General features: G+C 37.5%; 1 protein-coding gene across 1 annotated transcript in view; it reads left to right on the top strand.

Moving 5' to 3' along the window:
• The window catches only part of LOC100875405 (octopamine receptor beta-1R), a 143,454-nt gene that overhangs the window by 7,165 nt on the left and 120,135 nt on the right, over positions 1-16,154 (top strand). The window contains exons 2-3 of the mRNA XM_076540745.1: positions 1,647-2,626; positions 6,780-7,017. Coding sequence (XP_076396860.1) covers positions 1,982-2,626; positions 6,780-7,017 — 883 coding nt within the window. The 5' untranslated portion in view covers positions 1,647-1,981. The remainder of the gene's footprint in view (positions 1-1,646; positions 2,627-6,779; positions 7,018-16,154) is intronic.

The following is a 16,154-nucleotide window of genomic DNA, read 5'->3' as shown; positions in this document are numbered from 1 at the left end:
TGAGGTTAGGAATTCAAGATGGTAACTTATGATGACAAGTGTATGATGAACAGCTCTTCTAGAGATAGATTCTAACTTTTGAGGTTAGGAATTCAAGATGGTAACTTATGATGACAAGTGTATGATGAACAGCTCTTCCAGAGATTGACTGAAATTTTTGAGGTTAGGAATTCAAGATGGCAACTTATGATGACAAGTGTAAGATGAACAGCTCTTCCAGAGATTGACTCTAGTTTTTGAGGTTAGGAATTCAAGATGCCAACTTATGATGACAAGTGTAAGATGAACAGCTCTTCCAGAGATTGACTCTAGTTTTTGAGGTTAGGTATTCAAGATGGCAACTTATAATGACAAGTGTCTGATGAACAGCTCTTCTAGAGATTGATTCTAGTTTTTGAGGTTAGGAATTCAAGATGCCAACTTATAATGACAAGTGTACCTTGAACAGCTCTTCTAGAGATTGACTCTAGTTTTTGAGGTTAGGAATTCAAGATGGCAACTTATGATGACAAGTGTAAGATGAACAGCTCTTCTAGAGATTGACTCTAATTTTTGAGGTTAGGAATTTGAAATGGCAGTCTCAGACTTTAGAAAGTTTGAGAATGTGATCATTTATATATCCAGAAATTGTTTAAATGATCTCATTAAGCAAATTTTGAATTTCTAAATAATGAACACAATAAAAACAATCTAACCTAACCTAACAATGAATCAACTATTGTAAAGACAATAAATAATAATTACTCCAAATAATAAATAATTACTAACAAAGTAGTTAACTACTTATTCCACTAAACTACAAAATGCTTCCCCAATTTTCTTCATTTAAATACAATTTTATGTGCCAACCATTCAGAAAGTGTTATAAGACTACAAACTTCAGCATTAATGGTGTATACGTGTTTGAATGGGACACCTTGCGGTTTCCATTTGAAAGGTCAGCTTGCAGTAGGCAGATTACCTCCCCTTCTGTTTTACATATCGCCATTTTCTGAAAGCCGTGTGCAGCCTCTGCAAATTCGATGCAGCATGCAGTCCCTTTAATCATCCCGCTAGTTGGCATGCATATGGAATTCGGTGATTAATATTTGGAGGCAGGTATTCTTGAATACATCGTGATATGTGTCGCAGGAAGTACGTCGGAAGGAAAGTGTCTTTAGCGTACACATTTCCATAGTAAGGTTTCCGTTTCCGGATCTACGATTGTTTGCAGGAAGTCGCTGCATTCAATTCTGAGTTGACAAGCTTTGAAATTTAGGCATCTTCAAATTTTCATATTTGACTTCTGAATTCGAAGGTCTCTTTCAAGTTTGAAAAGTCAGAAGTGTTCAAACTTGAAACATTAAAATATTTTCGTAGATTGAACATTTGCAAAAGATACTCAAGTACTTGAGTATTTCCATGTTTGTGTTTTTAGAAAATCAGCTAAAGTGTTGATGAACAAATTTTTCTTGAACTTGAAGATCGAACAAGTTGATGAGCAAGATAGGAAGCTTATGACCCTATTGTATCGATTATTATAATAAAAATGTGTATAATCTATAATTTTAAGAATAAACAGCTGTTAAACGACTAAAGTAGTAATCCGTATCCGACCGTAAGAAGTCCCTCTAATCTATCGATCGTTCTGTATCTCTGAATTACAGGTACTGCGCTGAATCAAGTGGGATTAGGCTAATACCTCGATAGCTTTCGTTTAATCTGATTGACCAATCCTCGAGCAATACAAATCTCACGGCAAAGACAAGCATTCGATGCCCGGCGTCTTCCACATCAAACAGTCCAACAATGGCGATAGAAAGAATGGTTGCAAATGGCTCAAGGATTCCGCATCGAAATCGTATCAGAGCAGGTTTTCAAAGTTTGGACCCTGTGGGTCCAAAGTCCTCAGCGTATCCCGAATAAAGACACAATAAAGCTCGAGAGAAATGGTCATCAGAGGACCATGACAGAGTAAAGCCGGGGATTCGATACCTCCACCATGTTGAACGTAATGGCAGCGGTGACGACAAGCCTCCCCAGCCGAGTGGATCCGACTCCGACATCTTCCAGCAACACCAGCACCTCGTCCAGCACAGCTGCCAACAACGTGACCTCTGTCCCGGTCGAGAACCCGACCGTCGAGAACCTGCCGGAGAACGTGAACGTGTTCGTGGTGGTGATCAAGGGCATCATCATGGGCAGCATCATCACGACGGCGGTGCTCGGCAACGCCCTGGTGATCGCCAGCGTACGTCGGCACAGAAGACTTCGTGTGGTGACGAATTGTTACGTGGTTAGCCTGGCGGCGGCCGATCTTTTGGTGGCTATGTGCGCGATGACGTTTAACGCGTCCGCCGAGTTGTCCGGTGGCAAATGGTTGTTCGGTCGGTTCATGTGCGATGTTTGGAACTCGTTGGACGTTTACTTCTCCACGGCATCCATACTGCATCTGTGCTGCATTAGCGTGGACAGGTACTACGCCATTGTCAGCCCTTTGGAGTACACTGTCATCATGAGGCAGGGCACGGTGGGATGCATGCTGGGCAGCGCGTGGATTCTGCCGGCTCTCATCAGCTTCATACCGATCTTCATGGGATGGTACACCACGCAGGATCATTTGGACTACATGGTGAAGCATCCGGAGGTGAGTTGGTTAGGATTTAGCCTGATGGATATTTGGTGGATAGGCTGATGGACTTTTAGGATCAGTCAAGTGATGTTCAGTTAGGCGTGAGAATAGTGGATCAGAAACTTGCGTAAGATGTTAAGACTCACTACATATTAGAACTTCAATGTTAGACTCTTTCTTTGCGTTCACAAACTGGCACAAAGTGTCAAAGTGTACCGTTACTCATAAGCAGATTAACGCCTCCTGAAGTTGGTGAGATTGATGCAGTTTGTAGTGAAAGATTGAAACAACGTTTGAGGATGAACAAATGAAACTACAGAGATTCAGAGAAGGAATTAATCTAGAGGGGGTTAAACTTAATAGCTGATTAGCTTAACAAGTTTCAGATATATCAAGTTCATATGTTTTGCCCAGATTCCTAACTGTGTTTAGTCACAGTTATATGTGATACAACTGGCACAGTGTCAGAGTGTACCGTTACTCCTAAGCAGATTAAAGCTTATAGAAGTTAGTGAGATTGATACAGTTTGTAGTGAAAGATTGAAACAACGTTTGAGGATGAACAAATGAAACTACCGAGATTTAATAGCTGATTAGCTTAACAAATTGTAGAACAAGTTACAGATATGTTAAGTTCATATACTTTGCCTATATTCCTATGTTTAATCCATTTTTTAACATACAACTTAGATATTTAACCTAACATATTTAAACATATACATAAATTTATCTAAGTTACATTTTAACAAACCTGTGATCATTTTCACACACGTCATTACTTGCAATGTCACTGCTCGAGGTAATTCCAGCATGATTTACATTCGGAGAATTGTAACGTGAACGAACGTTGAGGACGTCAAACACCTGGATATGCTAACGCATCTACTTAATAAGCATTCTGACTTGCATACGAAATTGTGAGCACCGACAGTAATTCCTCAGGGATAAGAGGATTTGTGCAAGGCTTTTCGGTATTTGCATACGCATGCGTTACGCGTAAATCGACCAATCACGTGCCTCGTATGGTCCACGTAACTTGCACTATTGTTTCCTTGATTGGCTAATTTGGTTATGCATAGTGGCTGATGCATCATGGGAACACTACGATGTCCTGGCGCATTGTAAATTCGGAAGTAATGGTAACACGGGAGAATTGAATTCGACGATTTAAAGATCAATTGTTATCTGTTTTCACTTTGTACGATTACTATTGCTTGCAGTATGGTTAGGTTAGGTTACGTATTAATACTTTATTAGGTTAGGTTAGGTATTATGTGTTAGGTTAGGTTATGTATTATGTGTCAGGTTAGGTTATGTATTATGTGTTAGGTTAGGTTAGGTTGGGTATTATGTATTAGGTTAGATTAGACTATGTATTATATTAGGTTAGATTAGATTAGATTAAATTATGTATTATCTAATCTAATTAGGTTAGATTAGATTATTAATTATATGTTAGGTTAGATTATATATTATGTATTAGGTTGGGTTGTGTATTATGTGTTACGTTAGGTTATGTATTGTGTGTTAGGTTAGGTTATGTATTATGTATTAGGTTAGATTGTGTATCATGTATTAGGTTAGGTTATGTATTATGTATTAGGTTAGGTTATGTATTATGTATTAGGTTAGGTTATGTATTATGTGTTAAGTTAGGTTATGCATTATGTATTAGGTTAGTTTATGTATTATGTGTTAGGTTATATACGTATTAGATTACCAAAAAATAGTTGTCGATTTTTTCGAGATACCGTCGAGGATTTTTAATCCAATTTCATTTTGCGACGATAGCTGGCTCTGTGTCGTGCATGCAGAATTCATATTAATCCTCCAGTATAATGAGATGAAGCCTTTCCTGGTGCTTACGTAAACTTCATTTCGAAACAATGTATCGTATTTTTAACTCGTATTAGAGTTGCAGTGTAATGAGCTCGAGTTAGTCAAGCTTTAATTAAAAATAATCATCGTGGACAAATATAAAATTGATATAAAAATACTTCAGCGATAGCATATGAGTGCCATGATGTCATATTATTTTCATTTGCAATAGTATAAAATAACAGTATAAACACTGTTCGACAAATTTTAATTTTTTATTTGCAAATTTTTATTTTGCAAATAATTCCTGATATCGTATATTTTCGCAAAAATTTTTTAACCTTGCAAAACTTCTGCTGTTCCGTTTTTTTGCTCTGTTCCATAAATTTTACTAAAGTAGACACACAAAGAAAAATTTTTGCTTACATCACTTCTTTGCAACATGACCGAAGAGCCATTACCAAAATTAATGTAATATCGAAAACACATTTCGGTGGCTTAAAAGTGCAATTTATTGACGCACGAAATTTATGCGGTAACTACCAATAGAATACCAGAGTGGATTTCATTATCAAATTTCTTGTTAAAGTAATGGAGAAGATATTTTTACTCCTATCAGGTGCAGTTTGATGAAAGAAGTAGTTACCGGAGAACGTTTTAATCGTAATGAAAATTGAAACAAACCTTTAATTATGCCAGCCGCAAATAGAATATCGACTGGACGTTGTCAGACCGGTTTATTTTTATTTGAAACGACTGAAGAAGATACGTTTAAATTGGATTTGTCTGGCGAGCCCCGTTACGAAAGGGACAAAGACACATGGCCGTCGTTTTTATTCTAAGAAGATGTGCCGGGATCGTTCCATTAAATTAATGAATCAGTTTGTTTACGTAACGCAATTATTATCTAACGGTCATTAATTTAGCTGGGTTCCTCGTCTAATTGTGGGGTGATCGATACATGCTTTCAGAAAAATTTCAGTAGATTTTATTCGTGAGGTCTTGGATGCTTGGAGAGGAAATTAGGTTATGTTGGAGTTCAAGGTTTAGGGAGGGCGGTCTGGCAATTTTGGGATTTGGGGAGGTGGGGATTTTGGGGTGAGAGGATTTGGGGAGGTAGGAATTTGGGGAGGTGGAGATTTGGGGATGTAGGGATTTGGGGAGATGGGAATTTGGGGATGTGAGAATTTGGGGGGATGGGAATTTGGGGATGTAGAGAATTAGAGATGCAAGGATTTGGGGAGATGGGAATTTGGGGATGTAGAGAATTAGAGATGCAAGGATTTGGGGATGTGAGAATTTGGGGGTGTGGAGAATTAGGGATGTGAGAATTTGGGGATGTGGAGAATTAGGGATGCAAGGATTTGGGGATGTGAGAATTTGGGGGTGTGGAGAATTAGGGATGCAAGGATTTGGGGATGTGAGAATTTGGGGAGATGGGAATTTGGGGATGTAGGGATTTGGGGATGTGAGAATTTGGGGAGATGGGAATTTGGGGATGTGAGAATTTGGGGAGATGGGAATTTGGGGATGTAGAGAATTAGAGATGCAAGGATTTGGGGAGATGGGAATTTGGGGATGTAGAGAATTAGAGATGCAAGGATTTGGGGATGTGAGAATTTGGGGGTGTGGAGAATTAGGGATGTGAGAATTTGGGGGTGTGGAGAATTAGGGATGTGAGAATTTGGGGATGTGGAGAATTAGGGATGCAAGGATTTGGGGATGTAGAGAATTAGGGATGCAAGGATTTGGGGATGTGGAGAATTAGGGATGCAAGGATTTGGGGATGTGGAGAATTAGGGATGCAAGGATTTGGGGATGTGGAGAATTAAGGACGCAAGGATTTGGGCATGTGGTGATTTAGACAAGCAAGGATTTGGGGATGTAGGGATAGCAAAGCAAGAAACGTAAAAATTCCACTATCTGAGGCTACTACCAATTACTGACATAATATGGACACTCCTGAGTTGATAAGCAGTTGAAAGAACCATCCACAAGGATCATATCATCCAACCAGTTGAAAGAACCATCCACAAGTATCATATCATCCAACCATTTAAAAGAACCATCAACAAGACCTCACACAGTCCATCTCATCATAAATCCTCCAAAATCAAAATACATAGGCTTCTCTCCTAAAAAAACACACCTCACCTATAATCCCTAACCTACAACCCCTAACCTATAATTCTTAACTTATAATCTCTAACCTATAATCCCTAACTTATATTATTTAAATTACCTCTATCCCAAAATAGCAAACGCAATGCTCTTAGAATCACCTATGTAATATAAAAATACAGTATACAAATACATAAAGCAAAGAATAAAGCAGAGGTTCCTATTTCAGGTGTGTTCCTTTGTGGTAAATCGACCTTACGCTGTGATCAGCTCGTGTGTTTCCTTTTGGATCCCCGGCTTGGTGATGATAGTGATGTACTGTAAGATCTACAAGGAAGCGGTCAGGCAGAGGAAGGCACTTAGCAGGACATCCAGTAACATCGTCCTGAATAGCGTGCACCATCACAGATCTTCGACCAGGCAACATCACCATCAACAAATGCTGCTTCAGGCTGCGGCTGAAACCGGTGAGTTTGCACTAAACATGTACGATTTAAACGCGGAGTTACTGGTTTGTCTCTGAAGAGACAACTCTGTTGACATTTTTTGTCAATTATGATTTATCTTGTGTTTTGCGTGATTTATGTAATTGCTGATTGCATTCGTTGAAATTGGCGCGTTTTTCTGGGTGACGCCGCCATCTTTGTAATGGATCGCCATTAAATTAAACTAACCTAAACTAACTTGAACTAAACTAAAGTATATATAGAAATGTAAGGTGTAAATAGAACTAGTAGATGACTATGTTAAAGTAGAATACCTTTTCGTTTCACAATTAAATAAATTTGAAAAACTATTAAATAAATAAGATCAATTCTTTGTTATACTGTGACGTGTTCTTCTGGGTGACGTCGCCATCTTTGTAATATAGACCGCCATCTTTGTAATGCAGATCGCCATCTTTGTAATGGATCGCCATTAAACCAAACTAACCTAAACTAAACCATACATGTACAGTGAACAATAATAATATTATACAAAACGTTTCAAAAATCTGTCATCTGTAATTAAAATTCCCTATTAACAATTTCATATCATAATACGCATTCCTTCCAAAAACCCTCATCTTCTTTTTCACTTTCGGCATCTCGTTAAATTGCTCTTCCATTACTAAAGACGTTACGTAATTACCACATTTTATAATTAATCCTTTGATAAATACGCCACTTCGGTTAAACGAGAATTCCACAAAATCTTTTACCATATGAGATTTTGTAATCAATTTTAATTAACAGCTTCACGGTTTTTATCACCAGGAGACTGTTTCGACGTTCGCCAAATATTCGCATCATCATCGGCTCGTTCTAATTATCGAAGCCGAGAATTAATTACTCGACGAAGTAAAATTCCGCGGCTCGACTGGTTTATGATTAATCACGATTTCACGACCTTCGATTTTAACGTGTAATTGATAGTGTCATTAGGAAATGAAAAACATTGATGCGTCACAATTATTATATTACGTTCATTGTGTGAAAATATATTTATTTATTTATGGTCATTTTTTATTATGTTAAAAAATTATCAAAATGTAGGGTGTTTTATAATTATTGTAAGAGTCGAAAAGTGGTAGGTGGAGCGTTTCTTAATAACTTTTTTTGTTGGTAAGGTATTGGGTTCATTTTTTAGGCTATTGCGCACGCTACTGCGCATGCTGCGCGCACGCTACTGCGTACGCTACTGCGCATGCTGCGCGCACGCTACTGCGCATACTGTCGCGCGCCCAGTCACCGCGCGCTCTGATTAGTCAGTATTTTTCGCTAATAACTCGAAAACGAAGCCTCAAGCAAAATTTTCGCAAAGGAAAAAGTTGTTCAGAATCGCCAACCCAACCACTTCCTGTAATAATATAACAGAAATTTTGAGACACCCCGTTACACCCTATGCCACCCCTATCACCCACTTGTGATAAGTAGATATCACTGTTTCTTATCATTGTTCCCTATATTCCCAAGTTCCTAAACCCCCAATTGCTATTTTCAGAACACTAAATTTCCCAAATTCAAAAATTCTCAACCCTCAAACTTCCAAACCTCAAATTCTCTGAACCCTTCGAGAAAACCACATTGATTCCGTTGAACAGGTATCCAACGCGTGTCTAATTCTCCATAACTCAATTACAGAATACGTAATCCTTCCTAAAAGCCCGAAGAAAATCGCGTGTCACGCTGTTCGAGCGCGTTTCTTCGCATCTACGTGGCCGAAGAACGCGGAAGATAGGAAGGAAGCGGTGAACGCTCCCTTGAAATCCTCTTATCTCTTTAAGCCTTAATGCCGCACAGGCTACCGGTTGTACCGAGAATGTCGAAGCAAATGCAGTTACCGACAGCCTTTGTGAACCTTCGAGAACCTTTCCTTGCTCAACGACTGGAAGGGACTCTTTGAAATTCTTCTTCCCGGTTCATTCGAAACCGCATTTTTCTCGTTAAATTCGGCGACGGACGAAACTTGAATGGCTTTGTCGCCGAATTCGTTGCGATCGTTTTATACGAAACGTCTTACTTGAACTCTATTGTTCCTCCTTGACGAGGGCTAATGAGATCGTCAAAGGAAATTTCGTTGGATTTTAGCTAGCTTATTCTAAGTGCTGCAGTGGGTGTATTTGATGATCCTTGGTGACACACTCATTCGCTTTCATACAACTCGAAATAAATATTTTTTAATTGAATTTTTTAATTGAAAGTTTTAACTGAAAGTTTGTATCTGAGCAGACACATCGAGTGCTAAAAAATTTCATAAAAAATGTCACTGAATGGTGACATTGTTGCATTCAGAAATTTTTAGAACTTGACTTAAAAATGTCTAAAATGAACTTGAAAATTTATTTATCAAACTATAACTATTGCAACAAATTTCATTTAATGACCTGTCCACTTTAACCATTTCACCAGACTCTTTCAACAGCCATTTTCAAAAGTCTCTCTCAATCGATTACATTTTAAAAACTGCGTTCGAAGGCCGCAACCTTTTATTGCCTTTTTGGAACGTGGTCTATTACCGAGTACGGTTGACATTTTTCGGTATCTTCGTTCGGAAATTCCGCGCGACCAACGTGATCAAACAGGGATCAAATTTCCGGCAGCAAGAAAAACACATGGACGTTGAAGTTTGAAATTGCATTTTGATCGGCAGCCGCTGCGGTTTACAATTAAGGACACCGATTGAAAGCGGTCGAAACGGTCGAACCGATTAAATGGGATTTCGCGGTTCCCTGATAAAATCGTGGTTTTCGGCTATTTTCGTTTCCATGCCCGGTTACGATAATCGCTTCCCCATGGTTTCCGCCAATTATAGGAAAATGGTAGAACCGGTCGAGCGATCACGTGGCTAGATTCAAGAAACGCCAACCGTATGACCTCGCTTCCGAAATGAATTTTCTGTTTTTACGTTCGAAAAAATATGTTGCCTCTTCGTTAAATGGTTATTTGTTGTTGGACGTAAATATATTTCGAAGTAGAATAGAACATCATTGGTTATAAAATAATTCCCTAGGGAAATAGTTCCATTCATTTTAAATCTGCATATCATTCGAAAAATTTGTCAGTGATGAGTAAAGATGTTTTATTCTACGAAATTTAGAGGAAGGAATTGAAAACTAGGTTTGTTAAAAATGCAAATGAGTAATGAATTGAGAATTGAAAAGTAACAAATTGATGGGGCGAGGAATTCAAGTATTAATAAATTGAATAATTGAAGAATTGAAGAATTGAAGAGTTGAAGAGTTGAAGAATTAAAGAGTTGAGGAGTTGAGGAGTTGAAGAGTTGAAAAATTGAAGAATTGAAAAGTTGAAAAGTTGAAGAGTTGAAGAATTGTAAAATTGAAAAATTGAAGAATTGAAGAGTTGAAAAGTTGAAAAGTTGAAGAGTTGAAGAGTTGAAGAGTTGAAGACTTAAAGAATTGAAAAGTTGAAGAGTTGAAGAGTTGAAGAATTGTAAAATTGAAGAATTGAGGAATTGAAGAGTTGAAGAGTTGAAGAATTGTAAAATTGAAGAATTGAAGAATTGAGGAATTGAAGAGTTGAAGAATTGAGGAATTGAAGAGTTGAAGAGTTGAAGATTTGAAGTCTTGAAGAGTTGAAGAGTTGAAGAATTGTAAAATTGAAGGATTGAAGAATTGAAGAATTGAAGAATTGAGGAATTGAAGAGTTGAAGAATTGAGGAATTGAAGAGTTGAAGAGTTGAAGATTTGAAGTCTTGAAGAGTTGAAGAGTTGAAGAATTGTAAAATTGAAGGATTGAAGAATTGAAGAATTGAAGAATTGAAGAATTGAAGAATTGAGGAATTGAAGAGTTGAAGATTTGAAGACTTGAAGACTTGAAGAGTTGTAAAATTGCAGAATTGAAAAATGGAAAAATTGAAGAATTAAAAAATTGAAAAATCGAAAAATCGAAAAATTGAAAAATTGAAAAATTGAAAAATTGAAAAATTGAAAAATGGAAAAATGGAAAAATTGAAAAATTGAAAAATCGAAAAATTGAAAAATTAACGAATAGACAAATTAATAAATTAACCTTATTGATCCAGTATGGAACCTCACAGATGTCAACGTATCAACTACAAGATTAACAAAATAAAATAAAAAAGACACCTATCCACCGATTCCCCTCTTACTTTTGCACATCGCAATTGTTTCCGCGTGCCTGATCCGAAAAAGTGTGGAATATCAAAGAAATTTCAAATATCTGTCTGGATCATTGGGTCGACGAGGCGGAAATCATCCAGATTGAATGTCTATAAATCGCGTTCCAAGTGGAACGTTTTGTTTCCGGTTGAAGTAGAAAGTGAGAGGAGTAACGCAGCCATTGATCGATACAATAGAGTTGAATAGAGCAAACGGTTCGTAGATGTGAAATGTTGGTTCGCAGATTCAACGGGCTATCGTTCGAGCTATCGAAGAAGCAGTCGATCGAAAAAAAAGTGTTAACTCGAGTGTTTATGCATGGACTTGTTCTGAACATTCTTCTGTTTTTAAATGGAAACTTTGTTTTGTCACTTGTGTCTCTCTCTTTCATTTATCTGAATATTCTGACAAGTTTTGTTAACGTTTGGAACATTTCTAGTTATTTTATTTAGTCTCAATTTTCTGAATATTTAGTTTAAACAATTTTTAAGTTATCAAAGTTTTCATTTTGGTTTTTATATTTTTTTGTTGCTATTTTTTCCTTTTTTTATATTTTATACTGTTCGTATATTGCCTCTGTGTATGTTGCCGTTGTACTATTTTTATACTGTCTCTATATTGCCTCTATGTATATTGCCGTTGTACTATTTTTATACCGTCTCTATATTGCCTCTATGTATATTGCCGTTGTACTATTTTTATACCGTCTCTATATTGCCTCTATGTATATTGCCGTTATACTATTTTTATACCGTCTCTATATTGCCTCTATGTATATTGCCGTTATACTGTTTTTACACTATTTCTATACTTCCATAATATCATCTTTCAAAGTCCCAAATTCCGAGCCTCAAAAATCCAAAAATTTCCAAAATCCGATTTCTCACTCATGTAATTCGAAAACAATTTGTGGTTCGCGTTAAAAATAAACAGCATCGAACGAGCATTCCGCCGATTAACCGTGCACGTTAAAAAGTTTGGACGGGCAATAAAATCCTTGGTCGTTGAATAAATAAATGAACAAAACAAGCAAGTTTCGAGGAGGCGAGCCAAAAAGCGGAGAATTTCACCGAAAGTGGCGAGAACAGTAAAGGAGCTATGCTCGATTCTGCGTCGCCTTTAATGACCGGTCATTAATAACAGCACGGTACGTGTCGGAAATTTACGAGCGCGTCTGTTCAACTGCAGTTGCAACGAAATTACGAATCGACTGCAAACTCTGGCCCGTTTCAACCCTCCCTTCAGCTGCGCAGAAAACTTGCTGGCCAGTTAACCTTGACCCTTGAATGTATCCTGTCATCGTTGGCATTTTGTTCTGGTAAAGACCGGGAATCAAACGGAGCCATCATGGATATACAGGGTGGATCAATCGCATCTACAGTGTGTCACATTTTCTTGGAAAGTGAAATCGATAGTCAGTTTACCGTTTTACCTCAGTAACTGTTTAGGAACTGTGTAATTTCATTTAAAGATACCCTGGTCTTTTAAGGAAAGCTTGCTCATCCAAATATACTCTTTACACCCTTTATTTTTGTTCTCAGACATATTTCCTTTACTTGTTCTCATGCAAATAATTCTTACACAAAGCTGTTATGCTGTAATTCAGAAGTGAAGCTTAAAATTTGAAATTTCAGTCAATTTTAATTTTTAAGCCCACTTGAAAATTTGTCAGTACTTTTATTCAAGTTTGAAGGTATTTCGAGTGGGTATATTGTATATCTTCTGATGTATATGTTGTATATCTTGTAAAGTATATGTTGGAAATTTGTTCGGATTCGAGCGCGACTCAAAGCCATCGCTAATCGCAGCCGGAGGTCGTCAGTAGTAACGGGTCGCATAGATCAGCCATAAGATTTCCTGTGTCTCGAGCGATGCCCTTGACCTCCCACATCATCGTTGGCATTCGGCTTGAATGGTGGTTAGTAGATCGAAAACGAAGGGGTGGGTGGCCGTGTAAGGTCAGGGTGACAGTTACCGACGTGGTATTTTTATCTTTGAATCGCTGCAGTATGTTGCGTACAATCAAAGCCAAGGCCGCTCTAATTTACGTATTGATGGACGCTTGTCCAAATTTAATTCGACGTAAATATTTACGTTAAAACGGTACCATTTTTTATTTATCGCTGGCAATTTTTTATGAGCGATTCTGTTAAATTATGTACACGTATTTTTTATCGAAAGCTTTCGACTTTTTTTAAATAATTTATATTCTGTAGTTTTGGTAGCAATTTTTTTCTGATGATTCTGTTTTATTTTTTCAAACTTACCAAACTTATTAAACCAACATATACATTGATAAATTATAATTCAAACCTAAAAAAAAAAGGATATTGTTATATTATTCATAACAATTTTTAACAATTCTGTTCCATTCGTCATCGTTCCCAAAAAATTTCAAACCTGACCACGCGTTTGTTTGTACGTGAATGAATATTTCCGTCGAAATTTCACCAACACGAATATTTCCGAGTTCTCCCTGTCTTCAATTATCGATAGAAAATTCAATTAATAACGAAATATCGTGCCGCTAATCATTTGATGGAGCTTTCTATCGTTATTGTTTGTCACTTTTCAAACTGGAAATGACGGATCGTTTGTTTGATCAAAAAAGTAATTGGATTGGCTTTGCTTGAAAATTCTGTAATTACTCTTTTCAATGAAACTGTTTTTCTCGGAATATCTAATAACGTCAGATTCATTTTGTGCTGGGGAACGAGGATGGGGGATTAAAATTTAAGAGAAGCATTTCTGGTGTTTATAATAATTGTGAAGTTGCTGTTAGAAGATGGCTGTTCTTGCAATTTTTAGATTAAGGGTTGTTTTTTGTTTATTCAATTATTCTTATTTTACCACGCGTTGGATTACCACGCGTTGAATATCCACGCGCTGGATTACTACGCGTTGGATATTTACACGCTGGGTTACTACGCGCTGGATTACTACGCGTTGGATTACTACGCGTTGGATTACTACGCGTCGGATTACCACACGTTGCATTAGTACGCATAGAATTACCACGCGTTGCATTACTACGCGTTGGTTAACTACGCGTTAGATTTCTATGCGTTAGATTCCTACACGTAGAATTACCACGCGTTGTATTACTACGCGTTGGATTACTACGCGTTGAATATCCACGCGCTGGATTACTACGCGTTGGATATTCACACGCTGGGTTACTACGCGCTGGATTACTACGCGTTGGATTACTGTGCATTGGATTACCACACGTTGCATTAGTACGCGTAGAATTACCACGCGTTGCATTACTACGCGTTGGTTAACTACGCGTTAGATTTTCACGCGTTAGATTCTTACGCGTAGAATTACCACGCGTTGTATTACTACGCGTTGGATTACGACGCGTTGAATATCCCCGCGCTGGATTACTACGCGTTGGATATTCACACGCTGGGTTACTACGCGCTGGATTACTGCGCGTTGGATTACTGCGCATTGGATTACCACACGTTGCATTAGTACGCGTAGAATTACCACGCGTTGCATTACTACGCGTTGGTTAACTACGCGTTAGATTTTCACGCGTTAGATTCTTACGCGTAGAATTACCACGCGTTGTATTACTACGCGTTGGATTACTACGCGTTGAATATCCACGCGCTGGATTACTACGCGTTGGATATTCACACGCTGGGTTACTACGCGCTGGATTACTACGCGTTGGATTACTACGCGTCGGATTACCACACGTTGCATTAGTACGCATAGAATTACCACGCGTTGCATTACTACGCGTTGGTTAACTACGCGTTAGATTTCCACGCGTTAGATTCCTACGCGTAGAATTACCACGCGTTGTATTACTACGCGTTGGATTACTACGCGTTGAATATCTACGCGCTGGATTACTACGCGTTGGATATTCACACGCTGGATTACTACGCGTTGGATTACTACGCATTGGATTACCACACGTTGCATTACTACGCATTCCGTCATTTAATTCAGTTAAAAAATTATTTAATAAACTAGTATAACACATCCCTTATTTCTCTGACTTTATTTTAATTTTGCAAATATCAGTAAATGCGCCCTTAAGCTAATGAATGAATATTATCTAAATATTTATGAATGTTCACATCACTTCATACCACAACTGACAACAGTGATTTTTTAAATAAATCCAATATATTTTCCGAACAATTTCGGATCCCCGTTTTAATCACACTACGACACAAAATTCAGCCGATATTTACGATATACTGTTTTCAAATATGTATATCGCTTTATACTTGAATTGACAAGTGGGACGATCGATATTCGACGGTGGTGCACTCCTCCCCTCTTTCATCCCCTTTTGGCCCCTTCGCGTATCCCTCGCTTCCGTAACCGTATCTGACTATAGGGATCCAAATTAAATGGAAATAAGTGCACTGACCGAACGCATGATTTCCAATGGACAAATGCTTATCGATTGGTCGTTGATTCAAGATTCATCGTTAAGGGTTGTTGTGGTGGATCGATACGTTAGGTATATTTTGACATGTTGTCTTTTTTAGCTGAGGATAATTTTTAGGAATTTTTAAAGAATTTAATCTCTGCATGGATTTGGAAATTTTTGTTGCTGTGAATTTTTAAAATTGTCATTTGTTTTGCGTTTTCTAGTTTTACAAATTGTCAATTATAATTAAAAAATTCAGCGCATATTGCATATTTTAAAATTCATTTACACTCAATATAAAATAAATGAATAATGAAGAACGTTGCGCGACAGTTTTTCGTGCTTCCAAAAGCTGCTTTAAAGTTTGAACGACATACTATAATTTCATTTCACTTCACAACAAAAGGATAAATTAAATGTATTAATTAATACATTGTAATCGATTTTACGACCGATTCGTCTCTTCAAGGAATTCATTTAATTAAATTTGATATTATGTTCAATGGATTTTTGCTAAAATTTGTTAATAAGCATGCTATTTGCAACTGGTTGATGTGCGAATTGTTCGATTAATTATTTCT

This window comes from Megachile rotundata, chromosome 15, assembly GCF_050947335.1.
Source record: "Megachile rotundata isolate GNS110a chromosome 15, iyMegRotu1, whole genome shotgun sequence".
NCBI lineage: Eukaryota > Metazoa > Arthropoda > Insecta > Hymenoptera > Megachilidae > Megachile > Megachile rotundata.
Note: the sequence above shows the minus strand (reverse complement) of the source record. Positions and strands in the feature narration are given on the sequence as shown.